Below are 20,036 nucleotides of genomic sequence, written 5' to 3' on the forward strand. Positions count from 1 at the left end.
GCGTGAAATCATGACTTGACATTTCAAGTTGTCCTAATTCTAAAAAAAAAAAAAAATTATTAACTTTTACAGTGTACATGTATGCAGGCCATTAACTCATTCATTGCCATTGAGTGACATCAAATACATTTATTTGAACTGGGACAGCTAGCATTGCGCAATCACGTTTCACAGCCATTAACAGCGCCAGACGTCCGATGTAATTTGACCAGAGGGGTCGGCGGCGATCGCTTCAGCTCACCCGGTCAAAATGGATCGGACGTCTAGCGCCGTCGATGGCGGCCGACGAGTTAAAGGTGCAATGAAATGGCAGCGTGTCAAAAAATGACATTATTGCAGTCTATTTTAAAAATTAATTTGGCACTAAAATGTAGCCTTTTTTAAGCATTTAATAGTTTTTCCTCATCAAAATAATGGATCTGGGAACGCCCACTTTGTGACATCACAACCAGAATTGCATAATCATGTCTAGCTTTTTAGCATTAGCTAACAGAACAGTCACACAGCAAGAAGAGAATCGCGTACCTATGGATGGCATACTAGCAACTCATCTTCTGTATGGAGATTTTTTAGTGGGCGGGGCCTCGGCAGCAAAGACTAATTAGGATCTACTTTCGTTAGGAAGCCTTTTCTGTCCAAAATATGTTCTGGTATCAATTTAAAGTCGCTTGTTGTAGCATTTCATAGCACCTTTAAAGCGTCCTTGCGCGCTTTTATTTTGACAAGCGGACGACAGGAAGACGCGGACGTTATTAGGCAAAATTTGTCTTGAGGAAATTGATGAGCCCGTTGGTGGACGAGTCGTGTGAGGAAACCTCGGCGGGGACTTCGTCACGCAGCTCCGGCTCGATCTTCTTGGCTAGCTGCTTGCCCAGCTCCACGCTAGGGATAGAGAAACATGTCGGAAGGCTCCGTCACCCCCCGAACCCGCCCGGAAAATGAGGTTAAGTCGACTCACCCCCATTGGTCGTAGCTGTTGACACCCCAGATGACACCCTGCACGAAGATCTTGTGCTCGTACATGGCTGAAGATGCACAAAAAAATAAGCTTGGTGCTTGTTAAAGCTCAGCTAATGCTACGTTAGCCGCCACTGTCAAAGTCATGAAGAGTCAGGAGGCGGGGCTAGTTCTGTAGGATATATAATCGCCCAAAAAGGATATATAACTTTTTCCTAAATGATGTGTATGGTCATTATCGCTATTGTGATGTTGAAGTGTGCATTTTGGCCAGCAGATGGAGCCCTATTTGCACAGTTGCTTCATTGATGTGATTCCTGATGCTGTTGTAGTAACACCAATTGGCCTAAAGATGTCACTATCTCCTCAATAGCTAGCTGATTAACTGTACGTGAGTAATGAATGAGAGGCATTGAAAATAGCAACGCATAACTCAATTCGTTCCGATTTAATCGGTGGGTCTTTCTGTGCCATTGACGATGATAGACGTCCAAACATTCTTGTGTCGTGAATTGATATAGGTTTGTTACTAGTAGACTTTTTGGTCACCTGTTGATTTTGTATCACTTCCTGTTGATTTTGGGGCATTCCCGGGTCACGTCCTGTGGATCTCGGGGCATTTTTGGGTCACTTGTTGATTTTGTATCACTTCCTGTGAATCTTGGGGGCTTTCACGGATTACTTCCTGTGGCTCTTGGGGCATTTTAGGATCAGCTGTTGATTTTGTGCAACTTCCTGTAGATTTTGGGGCATTCACGGGTCACTTCCTATTGATTTTGTGTCACCACCTGTGGATCTCGGGGCATTCATGGGTCACTTCCTGTTGATTTTGGGTCACTTCCTGTTGATCTTAGGTCATATCCGGGTCACTTCCTGTTTTTAGGGCATTTATAGGTCACTTCCTGTTGTCTTTGGGGGCCTTCCCACATCACTTACTGTTGATTTTGGGTCACTACCTGTTGATTTTGTGGCATTTTTTGGGTCACCTAGTGGTTTTGGGTCACTTCCTGTATGATTTTGGGGCAATCGGGGGGGGGGTCACTTCCTGTATGATTTTGGGGCAATCGGGGGGGGGATCACTTCCTGTATGATTTTGGGGCAATCGGGGGGGGGATCACTTCCTGTATGATTTTGGGGCAATCGGGGGGGGTCACTTCCTGTATGATTTTGGGGCAATCGGGGGGGGTCACTTCCTGTATGATTTTGGTGTTTTGGGTCACCTGTTGATTTTGCGTCACTTCCTGTGGATCTCGGGGAATTTTCAGGTTACTTCCTGTGGATCTCGGGGCAATCATGGGTCACTTCCTGTTGATTTTCGGGGATTTTTTGTGTCACCTGTTGATTTTGTGTCACTTCCCGTGGATCTTGGAGCATTAAAGGGTCACTACCTGTTGATTTTGGAGCTTTTTTGGTTCACCTGTTGATCTTGGAGCATTCATGGGTCACTTCCTGTTGATTTGGGGTCCCTTCCTGTGGATCTTGGGGCATTCATGGGTCACTTGTTGATTTTGTGTGACTTCCTGTGGATCTTAGGTATTCACGAGTCACTTCCTCTTGATTTTGGGGCATTTTTTGGGTCACCTGTTGATTTTGTGTCACTTCCTGTGGATCTCGGGGCATTCACGGGTCACTTCCTGTTGATTTTGGGTCACTTTCTGTTGATCTTAGGAAGTGACCCGGATAAGACCTGTTTTTAGGGCATTTATAGGTCACTTCCTGTTGTCTTTGGGGGCCTTCCCACATCATTTACTGTTGATTTTGGGGCACTTCCTGTAGATCTTGGGGCAATAATGGGTCACTACCTGTTGATTTTGGGGCATTTTTTTTGGATCATCTAGTGGTTTTGGAACTTTCCTGTGGATCTTGGGGCATTCACGGGTCATTTTCTGTTGATTTTGGGGCATTTTTTGGGTCAACTGTTGATTTTGGGTCACTTCCTGTGGATTTTGGGACAATCGGGTGGGTCACTTCCTGTATGATTTTGGTGCTTTTTTGGGTCACCTGTTGATTTTGCGTCACTTCCTGTGGATCTTGGGGCATTCTCAGGTCACTTCCTGAGGATCTCGGGGCAATCGTGGGTCACTTCCTGTTGATTTCGGGGATTTTTTGGGTCACTTGTTGATTTTGTGTCATTTCCCGTGGATTTTGGGGCATTCACGTGTCACTTCCTATTTATTTTGGAGCTTTTTTGGTTCACCTGTTTATCTCGGAGCGCTCATGGGTCACTTCCTGTTGATTTGGGGTCACTTCCTGTGGATCTTGGGGCATTTATGGGTCACTTGTTGATTTTGTGTCACTTCCGGTGGACCTCGGGGCAATCGTGGGTCACTTCCTGTTGATTTTCGGGGATTTTTTTGGGTCACCTGTTGATTTTGTGTCACTTCCCGTGGATCTTGGGGCATTCACGTGTCACGTCCTATTTATTTTGGAGCTTTTTTGGTTCACCTGTTGATCTTGGAGCATTCATGGGTCACTTCCTGTTGATTTGGGGTCACTTCCTGTGGATCTTGGGGCATTCATGGGTCACTTGTTGATTTTGTGTCACTTCCTGTGGCTCTTAGGCATTCACGAGTCACTTCCTCTTGATTTTGGGGCATTTTTTGGGTCACCTGTTGATTTTGTGTCACTTCCTGTGGATCTCGGGGCATTCACGTGTCACTTCCTGTGGATCTCGGGGCATTCACGGGTCACTTCCTGTGGATCTCGGGGCATTCACGGGTCACTTTCTGTGGATCTCGGGGCATTCACGGGTCACTTTCTGTGGATCTCGGGTCACTTTCTGTTGATCTTAGGTCATATCCGGGTCACTTCCTGTTTGATGTTGGTGCTTTTTTGGGCCACCTGTTGATTTTGTGTCACTTCCTGTTGATTTTGGGGCAACAACGGGTCACTTCCTGTGGATCTTGGGCCATTTTTGGGTCACCTGTTGATTTTGTGTTACTTCCTGTGGATCTCGGGTCATGCACAGGTCACTGTGGATATTGAAGAATTTTTGGGTCACTTCCTATGGATCTCGAGACATTCGCAGGTCACTTTCTGTGGATCTCGGGGCATGTTGATATTCAAATGGATTGGACGTCTATTAACGTCAATGGCAGCCAAAGAGTAAACAGCAAATGCTTTCACATTGATCAAATCATCTTTTGTTCAGAAAAAGGCCAGTTATGATTGGATTCATGTCAATACATTTACTGATGGGAACGTGGCCTCAGGGCGGCCATGTTGGTAGGGGCAATAAAAGATCTTTAAATGCTTCTGCCATGAATTGAAAAGGAGTTTATCACTAGTAAACGTCCCTCCCTCTTTAAATGGACTTCAACATCTAGCAATGATGTGTTGCCACTGACCTATGAGCGCTCCCAGCATGAAGGGTGTCAGCTTCTTGAAGACGATGGAGTTGCTGGGCTTGTTCCCCTCAAAGACCTTCAAAATAAAAGTTGCTCAGACAGTTCTGGAGAGGCCCTCAACTTTGTGTGTGCATGCGCGCTACCTTGTGAGGAAGAAGTTTGTCCAGGGCTTCTCCCGACAAGCCGGCGCCCTGAAGCTCCTGGCGAGCCTCCGCTGAGGTTTTGCCTTTCATCAGAGCTTCGGTCTGAGCCAGGAAGTTGGCGCATAGGATCTAAAAAAGTTAGAACATAGGATTTAATTTGTGACGGGGAAAAAAAAATAAAAATACGTGGAGAGGCTTGCCCTTGTCCTTGAACTCTTGTGGATCACTTCCTTTTTATTTTAGGTCACTTCCTATTTATTTTGAAGCATATACAAGTTGCTTCCAGTTGGTTTTGGGTCACTTCCTGTTGATTTTGGGGCATTTACAGTCTTGGTGATTTTAGGGGACTTCTTATCAATTTTGGGGCATTACTAGGTCATATCCTGAAATCAACAGGAAGTGGCCTGTAAATGCCCCAACATGAACAGGAAGGGACCGAGGGTTTTTGGGCCACAAAAACTTCACAAAATCAACAAGAAGTGACCTGAGAACGCTCCCAAAAATCAACAGGAAGTGACATGTAACTGCCCAAAAATAAAAACAAAGTGACCAGGGAATGCCACCAGAAATCCAATAGGAAGTGACCTTTAAATGCCCCGACATACACAGGAAGTGACGAAGGGTGACATCACAAAATCAACAGGAAGTGACTCGGGAATGGCCCCCAAAAATCAAACAGGAAGTGACCCGTGAATGCCCAAACAAAAACAGGAAGTGACGAATGGCTTTTGGGGCATTTTTGGGTGACTTCACAAAATCAACAGGAGGTGACCTGTGAATGCTCTCAAAATTCAACAGGAAGTGACAAGTAACTGCCCCAAAATAAACACTGATTGAACCGGGAGTGCCACCAAAAATCCAACAGGAAATGATCCGGGAATGCCCCCCAAAATAAACAGGAAGTGACCTGGGAATGGCCCACCACAAACAGGAATTGACAGAGCTTTTGGGGCATTTCAGAGTGACTTCACAAAATCAACAGGAAGTGACCCGGGGTTGCCCTGAAGTCAACAAGGAAATGACCCAGGAATGCCCCCAAAAATCAACAGGAAGTGACCCGAGAATGCCCCAACATGAACAGGAAGTGAGAGAGCTTTTGGGCATTTCAGGGTAACTTCACAAAAACAGACCTGCGAATGCTCCCAAAATTCAACAGGAAGTGACATGTAACTGCCCCAAAATAAACACGAAGTGACCCGGGAATGCCACCAAAAATCCAACAGGAAGTGACCTGTCAATTACATGGCATACACAGGAAGTGACGAAGGGTTTCTGGGCCATTTCTGGATGACTTCACAAAATCAACAGGAAGTGACCCAGGAATGCCCCCCAAAAATCAACAGGAAATGACATGTAACTTCCCCAAAATAAATAGGAAGTGACCTGGGTATGCCCCAAGATGAACAGGAAGTGACAGAGGGCTTTTGGGACATTTCAGGTTGACTTATCAAAATTAACAGGAAGTGACCCGGGAATGGCCCACCAAAAACAGGAAGTGACCTGAGAATGCTCCTAAAAATCAACAGGAAGTGACCCGTGAATTCCCCAAAATTCAACAGGAAGTGACATGTAACTGCCCCAAAATAAACAGGAAGTGACCTGAGTATGCCCCAACATACACAGGAAGTGACAGAGGGCTTAGGGGCATTTTAGGGTGACTTCACAAAATCAACAGGAAGTGGCCCGGGAATGGCCCAACATAAACAGGAAGTGACAGAGAGCTTTTGGGGCATTTCAGGGTAACATCACAAAAACAGGAAGTGACCCGAGAATGCTCCAAAAAAATCAACAGAAAATGACCCGGGAATGCCCCCCCCCACAAAAAAAAACCCAACAGGGAGTGACATGTAACTGCCCCAAAATAAACACTAAGTCACCCGGGAATGCCACCAAAAATCCAACAGGAAGTGATTCATAAATTCCCCAAAATCAACAGGAAGTGACCGACATACAAGGGAAGTGACAGAGGGCTTTTGGGCCATTTCAGGGTGACTTCACAAAATCAACAGGAAGTGACCCGTGAATGCCCCCAGAAATCAACAGGAAGTGACCTACTAAAGTTCACCAGTGTAGCAAGCAACCCCACGCAATTTCTCCAAGAAAGCAATCGCATTTTCTAGTTATTCTTCTCTCGGAACAATCCGCGTCAGATTTTAAAAGCAAACGCGGCCGTCTAAAAAGCCACGACCTTTGCCCTTTGCTCAGCGGACGTGAGCTAATAAGCCTTTTCTTTCCCGTTTGCTTTTCTGGCCAAAGAAAAACGACAAAAGCAGCCGATAACGCGGGGTTTGTTTTGCGTGCTCGACTCCCGTTGAAGCGGCGCTGACCTTGTGGTGCAGGTTGTTCCTGATGGGATTTTGCGACTGCGCCGGAATGAGGAAGTCCGCGGGAATCATGCGGGTGCCTGCAAACGACAAAACCAACATTCATTGAACTCATTGGCTGCCATTGACGGCGCTACATGTCCAACCCATTTTGACGGGGAAATGTTATTTCTAGCGCCGACAATGGCAAAAAGGGTTTTTTTCTTTTTGGAAAGAAGTGTTACTTGTTCTATAGTTCTTGTCAAATTGACATCATTCACACAAATGTACAATAGAGGCCCAGTAAATGCCCCAAAAACATCAGAAAATGACCCAAAATCAACAGAAAGTTCCCCGAAAATGCTCTCACCAACCGAAAATGTTACAAAATGTACAGGCAGGGATGCCCTAAAATCAACAAAATACACAGGAAGTTACCCAGAAATCACCCAAAGTCAAAAGAGTCACAAAATCGACAGGAAGTAACCTAAAAATGCCCGATAATTACAGGACGTGACAAAAATACACAGGAAATTACACAGAAATGACCCATTATCAAAAGGAAGTGACTATGAATGCCACAAAATCGACTGGAAGTGAATAAAATCAACAAGTGACCCATAAATGCCTTATCATATAAAGCAAGTGAGCCAGGCGTGCCCCAAAATCATCAGAAAGTTACCCAAAACTAACAGGAGGTGACCTGTTAATGCCCAAAAATCAACAGAAAATGCTAAAAAATGTACAGGAAGTGACCCCAGACAACCCTAAAATTTACAGAAAGTGGCCCAAAATTGACCAATTGCCTGCCATTGACATTAAAAACATCAACATTATCAACATAAAGTGACTGAGAACTGCCCCAAAATCTACAGGAAGTGATCCAAAAATCAAAAGACCTGTAAGTGCCCCTAACAAAGAGGAAGTGACCCAGAAATGCCCAAAATAAACAGGAAATGACTTGGTAATGCGCTAACATCACTAGAAATGGATCCAAAATCAACAGAAGTGACCCAGGAATGCCCTACAATCTACAGGAAGTGAACCAAAATCAAAAGAAAGTGACATGTAAGTGCCCCTAACAGGAAGTGACCCGGAAATGCTCCAAAATCAACAGGAAGTGACTTGGGAATACCCTAAAATGAGTAGCAATGATCCAAACTCATCAGCAACCCCAAATTAACAGCAGTCACTCAGAAATGCTATACAATCTAGAGGAAGTGACCCAAAGTCAACAGGAAGTTATCCAGATAAGTGCCCAAATATCAACAGGAAGTGACCCGGGAATGTCCTCAAATCAACAGGAAGTTTTCCCGGTTTTTGGCATATTTACATCAGGAAACAAATCGAACAACAAAAATCGGGAAGTGGCCCGGAAATGCTCCAAAATCAACAATAATGTGACCCAAAAATCAAAAGTGACCCAAAAGACATAGAAAGTGACCAGTAAGTGCCCCAAAATCAACAGGAAGTTACCTGAATAAGAACCCAAATATCACCAGGAAGTGACCCGTATATTCCCCAAAATCAACAAGAAGGTGACCGAAAAGCAACAGGAAGTTACCCAGACATGCCTCCAAATATCGGCAGGAAGTGACCCGTAAATTCCCCAAAATCAGAAGCAAGTGACCCGTAAGTTGTCCAAAATCAACAGGAAGTTACCCAAAATAGAAAGTGACCCGTAAGTGCCCTACAACTTATACAAAGTCACCCGGAAACGCCCCAAAATAAACAGGAAGTGGCTCGAGAATGCCCTAAATCTAGAGGAAGTGACCAAAAGTGAACAGGAAGTTACCCGGATCAAGCCCCCAAATATCAACCAGAAGTGACTTGTAAATGCCCTAAAACCAACAGGAAGTGACCTGGAAATGCCCTAAAATCAACAGGAAATGACTCGGGAATGCCTTAAAATCAACAGGAAGTGACCCACAATCAATGGGGAGTGACCTGTAAATGCCCCAAAACCAACAGGAAGTGACTCGGGAATGCCCTTAATCTATAGGAAGTGAACAAAAATGAACAGGAAGTTACCCGGATAAGCCCCCAAATATCAACCGGAAGTGACTTGTAAATTCCCTAAAACCAACAGGAAGTGACCTGGAAATGCCCTAAAATCAACAAGAAGGGGACCCAAAATCAACAGGAAGTGACTCGGGAATGCTCTTAATCTACAGGAAGTGACCAAAAATGATCAGGAAGTTACCCGGAAAAGCCCCAAAAATCAATAGAAAGTGACCTGTAAGTGCCCCTAACACACAGGAAGTGAGCTGGAAATGTATAGTAAGCGACTGAACAGGAAGTGAGTCATTGAAGAGCCTCCAAAAATGGCATTTCTAGCTTGTAATATGTTCAAGCTAAAGCTAACCTTGATGTATGAGCTGGTAGAAGGCGTGCTGTCCGTTGGTTCCGGGCTCTCCCCACACGATGGGCCCCGTGTGGTAGTCCACGCGACTTCCGTCCTTGGTCACGTACTTCCCGTTGGACTCCATGTCCCCCTGAGGACGCATGTGGCGCAATTTATATAAGAGCGCCCGCCAACGCCACCGTCGACGTACCTGCTGGAAGTAGGCGGCGAAGCGATGCATGTACTGGTCGTAGGGCAGCATGGCGTGCGTCTCGGCCTGGAAGAAGTTGCCGTACCACACGCCCAGCAGAGCCAGCAGCGCCGGAAGGTTTTGGGCCAGAGGAGCGCTCTCAAAGTGTTTATCCTGGAACAAACAACCCTCGGTTATCGCCGCCGTCGCCGCATTGTCGCTAGTCGTCGTCTTCCGCTTTTACCATAAAGTGGGCGCCGCTCAAAAGTCGCTCGAAGTTGTCGAAGCCTGAAACGACAAACGGACATTTCGTCACGAGGATACTGAACTTGAACATTATTTTTTGCCGGCATTCCCGAGTCACTTCCTGTTGACTTTTTTTTTTTTTTTTTTTGGGGGGGTGTCCCAGTCACTACCCGTTGACTTTTTTTAGGGGAGCGTTCCTGGGTCAATTCCTGTTGACTTTTTTTTTGGGGGGGGGGTCCCCAGGTCACTTCCTGTTGACCTTTTTGTGAGTAAGGGGCGTTCCCAGCTCACTTCCAGTTGACTTTTTTTCCAGGGGGGGGCATTCACAGGTCACTTCCTGTTGGCTTGTTATTTCGGGGGCGTTCCCAGGTCACTTGCTGTTGATTTTTGGGGGGGGGGGGTTCCCAGGTCACTTCCTGTTGACCTTTTTGTGAGTAAGGGGCGTTCCTGGCTCACTTCCAATTGACTTTTTTTCGGGGGGGGGGGGCATTCACAGGTCACTTCCTGTTGGCTTGTTATTTCGGGGGGCGTTCCCAGGTCACTTCCCGTTGACTTTTTTTTGGGGGGGGGGGGGGGTCCCAGGTCACTTCCTGTTGACTTTTTTGTGAGTAAGGGGCGTTCCCGGCTCACTTCCAGTTGACTTTTTTCAGGGGGGGCATTCACAGGTCACTTCCTGTTGGCTTGTTATTTCGGGGGGCGTTCCCAGGTCACTTCCTGTTGATTTTTTTTTTTTTTGGGGGGGGGGGTGTTCCGGGGGGGAGGGCAGGGGTGCGTTCCTGGAACACTTCCTGTTGAGTTTTTGGTGCTGGGGATGTTCCCGGTTCACTTCCTGTTGTTTTTTTGGAGGGCATTCCCATTAACTTTCGCTGGGGGGGCGTTCCCAGGTCACTTCCTGTTGCCTTTTTTGGGGTGGGGGGGCATTCCCGGGTCACTTCCTGTTGCCTTGTTGTTTGGTGGAGGGGCGTTCCCAGGTCACTTCCTGTTGCCTTGTTGTTTGGTGGGGGGCGTTCCCAGGTCACTTCCTGTTGGTTTTTTTTGGAGGGCATTCCCAGGTCACTTCCTGTTGACATTTTTCGGGGGGGGGGGATTCACGGGTCACTTCCTGTTGATTTTTTTTGGGGGGGGGCGTTCCAAGGGTGGGCAGGGGTGCATTCCTGGATCACTTCCTGTTGAGTTTTTGGTGCGGGGGGATGTTCCCGGTTCACTTCCTGTTGTTTTTCTGGAGGGCATTCCCAGGTCACTTCCTTTTGACTTTTTGGTAGGGGGGGGCGTTCCAAGGTCACTTCCTGTTAACTTTCGCTGGGGGGGCGTTCCCAGGTCACTTCCTGTTGCCTTTTTTGGGGTGGGGGGGCATTCCCGGGTCACTTCCTGTTGCCTTGTTGTTTGGTGGGGGGTGTTCCCAGGTCACTTCCTGTTGCCTTTTTTGGGGTGGGGGGGCATTCCCGGGTCACTTCCTGTTGCCTTGTTGTTTGGTGGGGGGTGTTCCCAGGTCACTTCCTGTTGTTTTATTTTTTTGAGGGCGTTCCCAGGTCACTTCTTTTTGACTTTTTGGTAGGGGGAGCATTCCAAGGTCACATCCTGTTGACTATTTGGTGGGTGCGTTCCCGGGTCACTTCCTTATGACTTATTTTTGAGGGGGGTCGGGGGCATTCCTGGGACACTACCTGTTGACTTTTTTTTTGGGGGGGGGGGCATTCCCGGGACACTTTCTTTTGAGGTGGTGGACTTCGTTGGTATCTTCCCGTTGACTTTTTTTTGGGGGGGGGGGGGGGGGGGCGGGCATTCCCGGGTCACTTCCTGTTGATTTTTTTTTGGGGGGGGCACTACCAGGTCACCTCCGGTTGACATTTTTTTGGGTGATGGGGGGTTCCCAGTTCACTTTCTATTGACTTTTTTAAGGGGGGGTGTTCCCGGGTCACTTCCATTTGATGTTGGGGCAATTACATGTCACTTCCTGTTGATTTTGTGAAGCCACCCTGAAATGTCCAAAAGCCCTTGGTGACTTCCTGTTGATTTTGTGGGCATTTACAGGTCACATCCTGTCGATTTTGGTTTACTGAAAAAGAAATGACTCAAGAATGTCCCCAAATGAACAGGAAGTGACCTGTAAATGCCCCCAAAATCAACAGAAAATACTCCTTAAAAGTCACAAAATAAACAAAAAGTGACCAAAGGTTTTAGTTGAATCCACAGACTAAAAAAAGTATGCAGTTCATTGAACACACATGAAGTTTACGAAAAAGCAAGCCAGTTTAAGATGGAGCAATTCAGACCTATCTTAAAGTGACTGGTTAATAGTTGACCAAAGGCCCTGACGCAATATGGTCGACGAGTGATAACGCGCATTGGGCATCTGGCCCTATGTACGTATGCACAGCCTTACCGATGTGCAGCGCGATGGAAAGCCCGATGGCGGACCACAGCGAGTAACGACCTCCGACCCACTGCGGATGACACGACACGGCGTAAGCGCACACGCGTGGCTAATAAACAGGCACGCTAACGCCGAGCGCGGTACGCACGTCCCAGAACTCGAACATGTTGGCCGTGTCGATTCCGAATTCTTGGACTTTGACCTGAGGACGAAAACAAAACCGTAGATGAGACCAGAGTCATCCCATCTGTTCTCGGCGACGTCGTCCGACTTACGGCGTTGGTGGAGAGCGCCACGAAGTGTTTGGCGACGGCGCTTTTCTGAAAAAGCACAGCGAGGTGACGGGGAGCGATGGGAACGAGGAAGGAGAAGGAGAAGCACTCACGTCCTTGGCGGCGCGTAGGAACCAATCCCGGGCGGACTCGGCGTTGGTGATGGTCTCCTGCGTTGTGAACGTCTGCACGCCGAAAAATAACATGACTGTTAGACAGTTCACGCTAGGCATGGGCCAGTAGTGTCAGTATCAAAACTAGAAACTTCACTTCCTCTTTATTTTGGAGTATTTCCGAATCACTTCCTGTTCATTTGTCACTTCCTGTTGATTTTGGGGCATTAACAGGTCCTTTTTGTTGATTAGGAGTCACATCATGTTGATTTTAGAGCATTTTGGGGTCACTTTGTGTACGATTTGGATCATTTCCTGTTGCTTATAGGGCATTTCTGGGTCATTTCCTGTCCATTGGTCACTTCCTGTCAATTTTGTGGCATTTTCAGGTCATTTCATGTTGATTTGGGGTCACCTGCTGTTAATTTTAGGGCATTCTGGGGTCACTTCCTATGCATTTTGGCACATTTCTTATTGATTTTGAGGCATTTCCGGGTTGCTTCCTATTGAGGCAGGGTCAAATCTTTTTTCAAATCAGTTTTTGACCACTTCCCAAATTTTTTTTTAAAAAAAAAAACCTTACAAAAATTGCACCAAAAATAGTCAGGAATTGACCCCAGGATGCCCTAAGAAAGAACAGAAGTTGACCCCATAATGTACAGGATGTTACCGAAAATCAACAGCGAGTGACCTAAAATGTACAGGAAATAAACTGTAAGTACTCCAAAATCAACGGGAAGTTACCCAATTCAATAGTAATGACTCAGAAATGGCCAAAAATGTACATGAAGTAACCTGGAAACGCCCCAAAATCAACAGGAAATTACCCAAATTCAACAGGAAATGACCCAAAATGTACAGGAAGTAACCTGGAAATCCCCCCAAATCAACAGGAAATGACACAAACTGTACAGGAAGTGACCTAAAATGTATAGGAAGTAACCTGTAAATGCCCCCAAGTCAAAAGGAAATGGCACAAACTGTACAGGAAGTGCCCCAAGATGTATAGGGAGTAACCTAGAAATGCCCCAAAATGTACAGGAAGTTACCCAAAATCAACACTAAGTGACCTAAAATGTACAGGAAATAACCTGTAAGTGCTCCAAAATCAACAGGAAGTTACCCAAATTCAACAGGAAATGACCTGAAATGTACAGGAAGTAACCCAAAATCTATAGGAAGTAACCTGTAAATGCCCCCAAGTCAAAAGGAAATGACACAAACTGTACACGAAGTGCCACACGATGTACAGGGAGTAACCTAGAAATGCCCCAAAATGTACAGGAAGTTACCCAAAATCAACATTAAGGGACCTAAACCTGTAAGTGCTCCAAAATCAACAGGAAGTTACCCAAATTCAATAGTAATGACTCAGAGATGACCAAAAATGTACAGGAATTAACCTGGAAACGCCCCAAAACCGACAGGAAGTTACCCAAATTCTACAGGAAATGACCCGAAATGTACAGGAAGTAACCTGGAAATCCCCCCAAATCAACAGCTTATGACACAAACTGTACAGGAAGTGACCCAAAATGTATAGGAAGTAACCTGTAAATGCGCCCAAGTCAAAAGGAAATGGCACAAACTGTACAGGAAGCGCCCCAAGATGTATAGGGAGTAACCTAGAAATGCCCCAAAAGGTACAGGATGTTACCCAAAATCAACACTAAGTGACCTAAAATGTACAGGAAATAACCTGTAAGTGCTCCAAAATCAACAGGAAGTTACCCAAATTCAATAGTAATGACTCAGAAATGCCCAAAAATGTACAGGAAGTAACCTGGAATCACCCCAAAATCAACAGGAAGTTACCCAAATTCAATAGTAATGACTCAGAAAAGGCCAAAAATGTACATGAAGTAACCTGGAAACGCCCCAAAATCGCCAGGAAGTTACCCAAATTCAACAAGAAATGACCCAAAATGTACAGTAAGTAACCTGGAAATCCCCCCAAATCAACAGGAAATGACACAAACTGTACAGGAAGTGACCTAAAATGTATAGGAAGTAACCTGTAAATGCCCCCAAGTCAAAAGGAAATGGCACAAACTGTACAGGAAGTAACCTGGAAATCCCCCAAATCAACAGGAAATGACACAAACTGTATAGGAAGTGACCCAAAATGTACATTACAGCGGATTGACATTCAACGGACACCCAAGTCAGGCTATGCCATTGACTACTATGCATGTCCAAATTTTCCCATTCATTTTAAATGGCAGAAAAAACGTGTGTCTGTGATTTTTGACCATACACTTTACATTAGAGCGCATTCACATTCAACAGACACCCAAGTCAGGCTATGCCATTGACGGCCACATGGCAAAATCCATTTTGCCAAATGATGGCAAAAAAATGTCACGTGGCAAAAAAAAATTGCCACATGGCAAAATCCATTTTGCCACATGATGGCAAAAAAAATGCCACATGGCAAAATAGATTTTGCCACATAACAAAAAAAAGTTTGCCAGATGGCAAAAAACTGCCACATGGCATAATCCATTTTTTCACATTGCAAAAAAATTGCCACATTGCAAAATCCATTTTTCCACATGGCAAAAAAAAATTGCCACATTGCAAAATCCATTTTTCCACATGGCAAAAAAAATTGCCACATTGCAAAATCCATTTTTCCACAAGGCAAAAAAATCCACATGACAAAATCTATTTTGCCACATGATGGCAAAATCCATTTTGCCAGATGGCAAAAAAATGCCGCATGACAAAATCCATTTTGCCAAAAAATGCCACATGACAAAAAAAATGCAACATGGCAAAGTGGATTTTGCCACATGGCAAATACCACTTTTGGTTCTTGCTGCCTCTCTTCAATTGGGAGGAACAAAAAGCTGACCTTGGAGGCAATGACGAAGAGCGTGGTTTCCGGGTCCAGTTGCGCCAGCGTTTTGGCCAGGTGCGTCCCGTCGATGTTGGAAACGAAGCAGACGTCGGGGCCGCCCTGGCTGTACGCCTTCAACGCCTCCGTCACCATCAGCGGACCCTGAAGACAAAGAAGGTCAGCTCTTCTTCTACTACTTTTTTTCCGTGGTAGACGGCGGCGAGCCTGACCAGGTCGGAACCTCCGATGCCGATGTTGACCACGTGGCTGATGCTTTTTCCCGAGAAACCTTTCCACTGCCCGCTGCGGATTTTCTGCCAAAATTGTTCTCGTTAAGTCAAATAGCTAAATGAAAAAAATTCCTTGTCGCCAACCTGCGTGAAGACTTTCATCTTTTCCAGCACGCGGTTGACTTCCGGCATGACGTCTTTGCCGTCCACCAAGATGGGGTCGTTGGAGCGGTTGCGCAGGGCCACGTGCAGCACGGCGCGGTCCTCCGTGAAGTTGATCTTCTCCCCTTTGAACATCTTCTCCCGGGCTTCTTTCACCCCTCTGGACTCCGCCTATTGCAAGTCATGTGACACAAATTCACTTACGGGTCATTTCATTGTTGATTTTGGGTCACTTCCGATTGGTTTTGGGGCACTTACGGGTCACTTCCTGTTGATTTGAATATATCAAAAAACAGGAAGTGACCCAAATAAACAAGAAGAGACCAGAAATGGCCTATAATCAACAGGAAGTGACCACAATAATCTGGAAGTACCCGGGAATTACACTAAATGAACAGGAAGTAACCAAAATAAACAAGGAGAGACCAGATATGACCTAAAATCTACAAGAAGTGACCCAAAATGAATAGGAAGTGATCCATATTCATCACTAATTAACAGAAAGTGACCAAAACAAACCGGAAGTAGCTAGGAAATTCCCCTAAATCAACATGAAATGACCCAAAATGAACAGGAAGTGACCCATATATGTCAATAATCAACAGGAAGTGACCCAAAATAAACAGGAAGTGATCCACATATGTCAAAATCAAAGGGCAATGACCACAATAAACAAGAAGTAGCCAGAAAATTCTCCTAAATCAACAGGAAGTGAGCTAAATAAACAAGAGACCGGAAATGACCTAAAATCAACAGGAAGTGACCCAAAATCAACAGGAAGTGATCCAGATATGTCAATGATTGACAGGTAATTAGTTAAATAAATGGGTAATAACCAAGAAATAAGCCTAAATCAACAAGTAGCACGGAAATTCCCCTAAATTAACATGAAATGACCCCAAACGAACAGGAAGTTACCCACATATGTCAATAGTCAACAGGAAGTGACCCAAAATAAACAGAAAGTGATCCACATATGTCAAAAATCAAAGGGCAATGACCACAATAAACAGGATGTAGCTAGACAATTAGCCCAAATCAATAGGTAGTGGCCAGAAAATGCCCCAAAATCAACAGTAAGTGACAAAAATAAACAGGAAGTGATCCATGTATGTCAAAAATCAGAAAGAAATAACCAAAATAAACAGGATGTAGCTTAAAAAGTACCCAAATCAACAGGAAGTGCCCTGAAAATGCCCCAAAATCAACAGGAAGTGACATAAATAAACAGGAAGTGATCCTTGTATGTCAAAAATCAACAGGAAGTGACCCAAAATCAACAGGACGTGATCCATACATGTCAAAAATCAGAAAGAAATAACCAAAATAAACAGGAAGTAGCTAAAAATAACCCAAAATCAACAGGAAGTGCCCTGAAAATGCACGACAATAAACAGGAAGTGACCACACTACACAGAAAGTAGCTGGAAAATTAACCAAAATTCAACAGGAAGTGCCTGGAAAATGCCCGAAAATCAACAGGAAGTGACATAAACAGGAACTGATCCTTGTATGTCAAATATCAACAGGAAGTGACCCAAAATCAATAGGATGTGATCCATATATGTCAAAAATCAAAAGGAAATGACCAAAATAAACAGGAAGCGCCCTGAAAATGCACCAAAATAAATAGGAAGTGACAACAATAAACAGGAAATAGCTGGAAAATTACCTCAAATCAATGAGAAGTGCCCTGAAAATCCCCCAAAATCAACAGGAAGTGACATAAACAGGAAGTGATCCTTGTGTGTCAAAAATCAACAGGAAATAGCCAAAATAAACAGGAAGTAGCCAAGAAAATAATCTAAATCAACAGGAAGTCCCCTGAAAATGCCCCATAATCAACAGGAAGAGACAAAAATAAACAGGAAGTGGTCCATGTATGTAAAAAATCAATAGGAAATGACCACATTCAACAGGAAGTAGCTGGAAAATTACCCAAAATCAACAGGAAGTGACTTGAAAATGCCCTAAAATCAACAGAAAGTTACCAAAATAAAAAGGAAGTAACTTAGAAATGACCCACAATCGATAGATTTTAAAACTGTGAGGCCTGGCTGTGAATGCTCATCTTTTAGTGCCGTTGACGCCGGTAGACATCCAACCTGTTTAGACTGGGATGAACGTTCATTTCAGTCAAAACGGATTGGACATATAGCGCCGTCAATCGCGTCCAATGAGAGCTCAGGAAAGGGTTAAGATGCACTGGTGTCGACACCTTCCGCGGCACAATTGCGACATTCTTGCACAGCCTCGGGCCCCTTTCACAATAAATGTTGCCAATTTCCTCTTGTTACTTTGGACAATAGTTACCATGGCGATGAGCATGGACATGACTTCCTGGGTGATGAGATTCTTGGAGTAGTCCAGCAGAAGGTCGCCATCGTCCGTCTCCACCTTCACACTGTCTCACACAAAATTCTCGTGATTTTTTGACGTCACGTCAATGACATCACACCGGCATGATCTGAAACCATTAGGTAACAACGTCGATGCAAGTCGAAGCACATCCGTGACGTCACGCTGGCACGATTTGAAGCGATTAGGTAAGAACGGGGGAGAGCGTGCAGCTGAGCACGTCGCCCCGATCGTGACGTCATGATAATTAATCGCCCAATTCCGGCCGCAGGTGCGTACGATAGCGCGGCTAATATTAGCTTGAAAATGGGCGCTAAAGGCGATTTAGGGGCGGAAATGCGAAATTTATGATGACTGCAAGCGGACGTGACCTTGTGACTGACACAAGGAGACGAGCGAGAGTGTCTCGCTTGCACCTGCGGACGTGTCCGCCATCGGAGAGCTCGACGTTGCCCACCTGAAGTGACGGAAGCGGTCCGGTTCGGTGGCGAACATGTCTCTCATCTTCAGACTTCCGCCATTGGCTCGGTACCACTGGTCGAGCCGCTGGAAGTTGGGGTCGCCGCTCAGGAGAGACATGTTGGACAGCAGGACGAGGACGAGAAGGACAACGCTACAAGATACCCGTTTGAGATGCTCGACTGGAGACCAAGAGCGACTTAGCAAGACGGCCTGTGACTACTTGTTACTATATACAGAGGGAGGGAGACAAGAAGAGGGCGTCTAGGCCCGCCTTCTCCACTTCCCAGCCAATAAAGAGCGGGAAAAGCCGCCCGCCACTCAGGTCTCGACCAATGAGTGGCGAAAAAGGCGAGGACTGCTTATTGCTATTAATGAAAAAGGCAGGAAGCGACGGTGTATAAACGCCCCTTCTCCTACTATATACTCCCCCCCCCCCCCTTCAGAACATTACTACAAACAATATGGCAATTTTTCAACACATTTTAAAAGCTGCATATTATAAAAATACAGAGTATAAAACAGTTTCTCCTACTATAGGCAGGGAGGGTGAAAAAGAGGGAATATAGGCCCGCCTTATTCACGTCCAAGCCAATGAACAGCGGGAAACCCCGCCCGCCACTCAGGTCTCGACCAATGAGCGGAGCAAAAGTCGAAGACAGCTTATCACTATTTAAAAAAGGTAGTCAAAGAGAGGATGTATAAACTAGTGACGGGATCTGTCGTTCACTTGAGTAAACGAATCCATTCCGGTTCGTTCAGTAAAACGATTCGTTCAAACGAATCGTTCAACGAATCGTTCGCCCCCCTCATCTCCCTCCCCACCCAAATGAATCGTTCGGTTAGTGAACGGGAAGTGACGTTGCCGAACGAATCCCCAAAGACCGCTTCGCAGTATAACTGAACGGGAAGTGACATTGCTTGGTCCCTCCCTCTCTTGCACATTGACCACTCGTCGTAGTTTCAGAAATGAATGACAGGCGATATCATTCTGCTCTCAGAGACAGCCTCGTCTCCCTCCCGCTGCTGCAAAAGCGAGGGAGAACTTCCGCGTCGTCTGTCCTAGTTTAATGGGATCAAAGTCATGGCTCGTGCTTGCATTTCGATTGAGGACACGGTTAAACATTTTCCTTTTGTGGGGGGAGCGGGGGGTTGGGGTCGGGGGCGCACGGACTTTCTTTAGCATGATCTTGCTCACATATACAATGCTGCTGCTAACAGCCAACGCGGCATGCCTGCTGTCACGAAAACAAAAATAAATCGAAAGTTTAATTTCTAATTATGGAACGGCCAACACATCATATTAACCTCTCGCTCTGTTGTATTTTTGTTTTTTATTATTAAGATGATCGTTTTGAATTTTTGCACTGGTATTAATAAATAAAATAATCCGGTCAGCTCCCCTGTCGTCCCCGCATCTCAGATCGTCAAATGCTGACGAGAAATAATTGTTTGCTTTATGATTTCGCCTTTCTACTCTCATTAGTCTGTTAAGAAAAATGTAGACATATTGCGACATCTCCCGTGTCCGCGCGCTTTGTTTTTGGGGCGCTTGAGTAGCACATGATGGACGGATTGACATAATTTGTCAAACCAACCGACACCCTCTGACACGAAAAAAAAAAAAAAAAAAAAAAACACTCGGAAAAAATTGACATGTATATACAGTTTCATTGCAAATCAGTATTATGGTGAT

At 45.4% G+C, this 20,036-nt stretch overlaps 1 protein-coding gene across 1 annotated transcript; it reads right to left on the reverse strand.

The window, feature by feature from the left end:
- Positions 1 to 109: 109 nt before the first annotated feature.
- On the reverse strand, positions 110 to 18,599 carry LOC130915678 (glucose-6-phosphate isomerase-like). Its single transcript, XM_057835657.1, has 17 exons — positions 18,339 to 18,599; positions 17,837 to 17,927; positions 15,506 to 15,694; positions 15,362 to 15,445; positions 15,147 to 15,293; positions 12,290 to 12,361; positions 12,180 to 12,224; positions 12,053 to 12,106; positions 11,914 to 11,974; positions 9,529 to 9,572; positions 9,306 to 9,458; positions 9,116 to 9,245; positions 6,775 to 6,851; positions 4,448 to 4,576; positions 4,305 to 4,380; positions 959 to 1,025; positions 110 to 882 (listed from the first exon to the last, which is right to left on the reverse strand). Exons 1-17 carry the CDS (start codon positions 18,458 to 18,460, stop codon positions 753 to 755), a joined length of 1,671 nt encoding a protein of 556 aa, XP_057691640.1. The 5' UTR covers positions 18,461 to 18,599; the 3' UTR covers positions 110 to 752.
- Between the last annotated feature and the right edge of the window lie 1,437 nt (positions 18,600 to 20,036).

The sequence above is a fragment of the Corythoichthys intestinalis genome, chromosome 5 (assembly GCF_030265065.1).
Source record: "Corythoichthys intestinalis isolate RoL2023-P3 chromosome 5, ASM3026506v1, whole genome shotgun sequence".
In the NCBI taxonomy this organism is placed as follows: domain Eukaryota; kingdom Metazoa; phylum Chordata; class Actinopteri; order Syngnathiformes; family Syngnathidae; genus Corythoichthys; species Corythoichthys intestinalis.

What these genes read in the sequence shown, in the direction of transcription:
- LOC130915678 (XM_057835657.1), bottom strand. Translation starts at nt 18,460, where the DNA reads ATGTCTCTCCTGAGCGGCGACCCCAACTTCCAGCGGCTCGACCAGTGG. An exon ending in TCTTCGTCATTGCCTCCAAG is followed by an intron (nt 12,362 to 15,146) that starts GTCAGCTTTTTG and finishes TTCGGCGTGCAG; the next exon opens with ACGTTCACAACGCAGGAGAC. An exon ending in TCGCCGCCTACTTCCAGCAG is followed by an intron (nt 9,246 to 9,305) that starts GTACGTCGACGG and finishes ATGCGTCCTCAG; the next exon opens with GGGGACATGGAGTCCAACGG.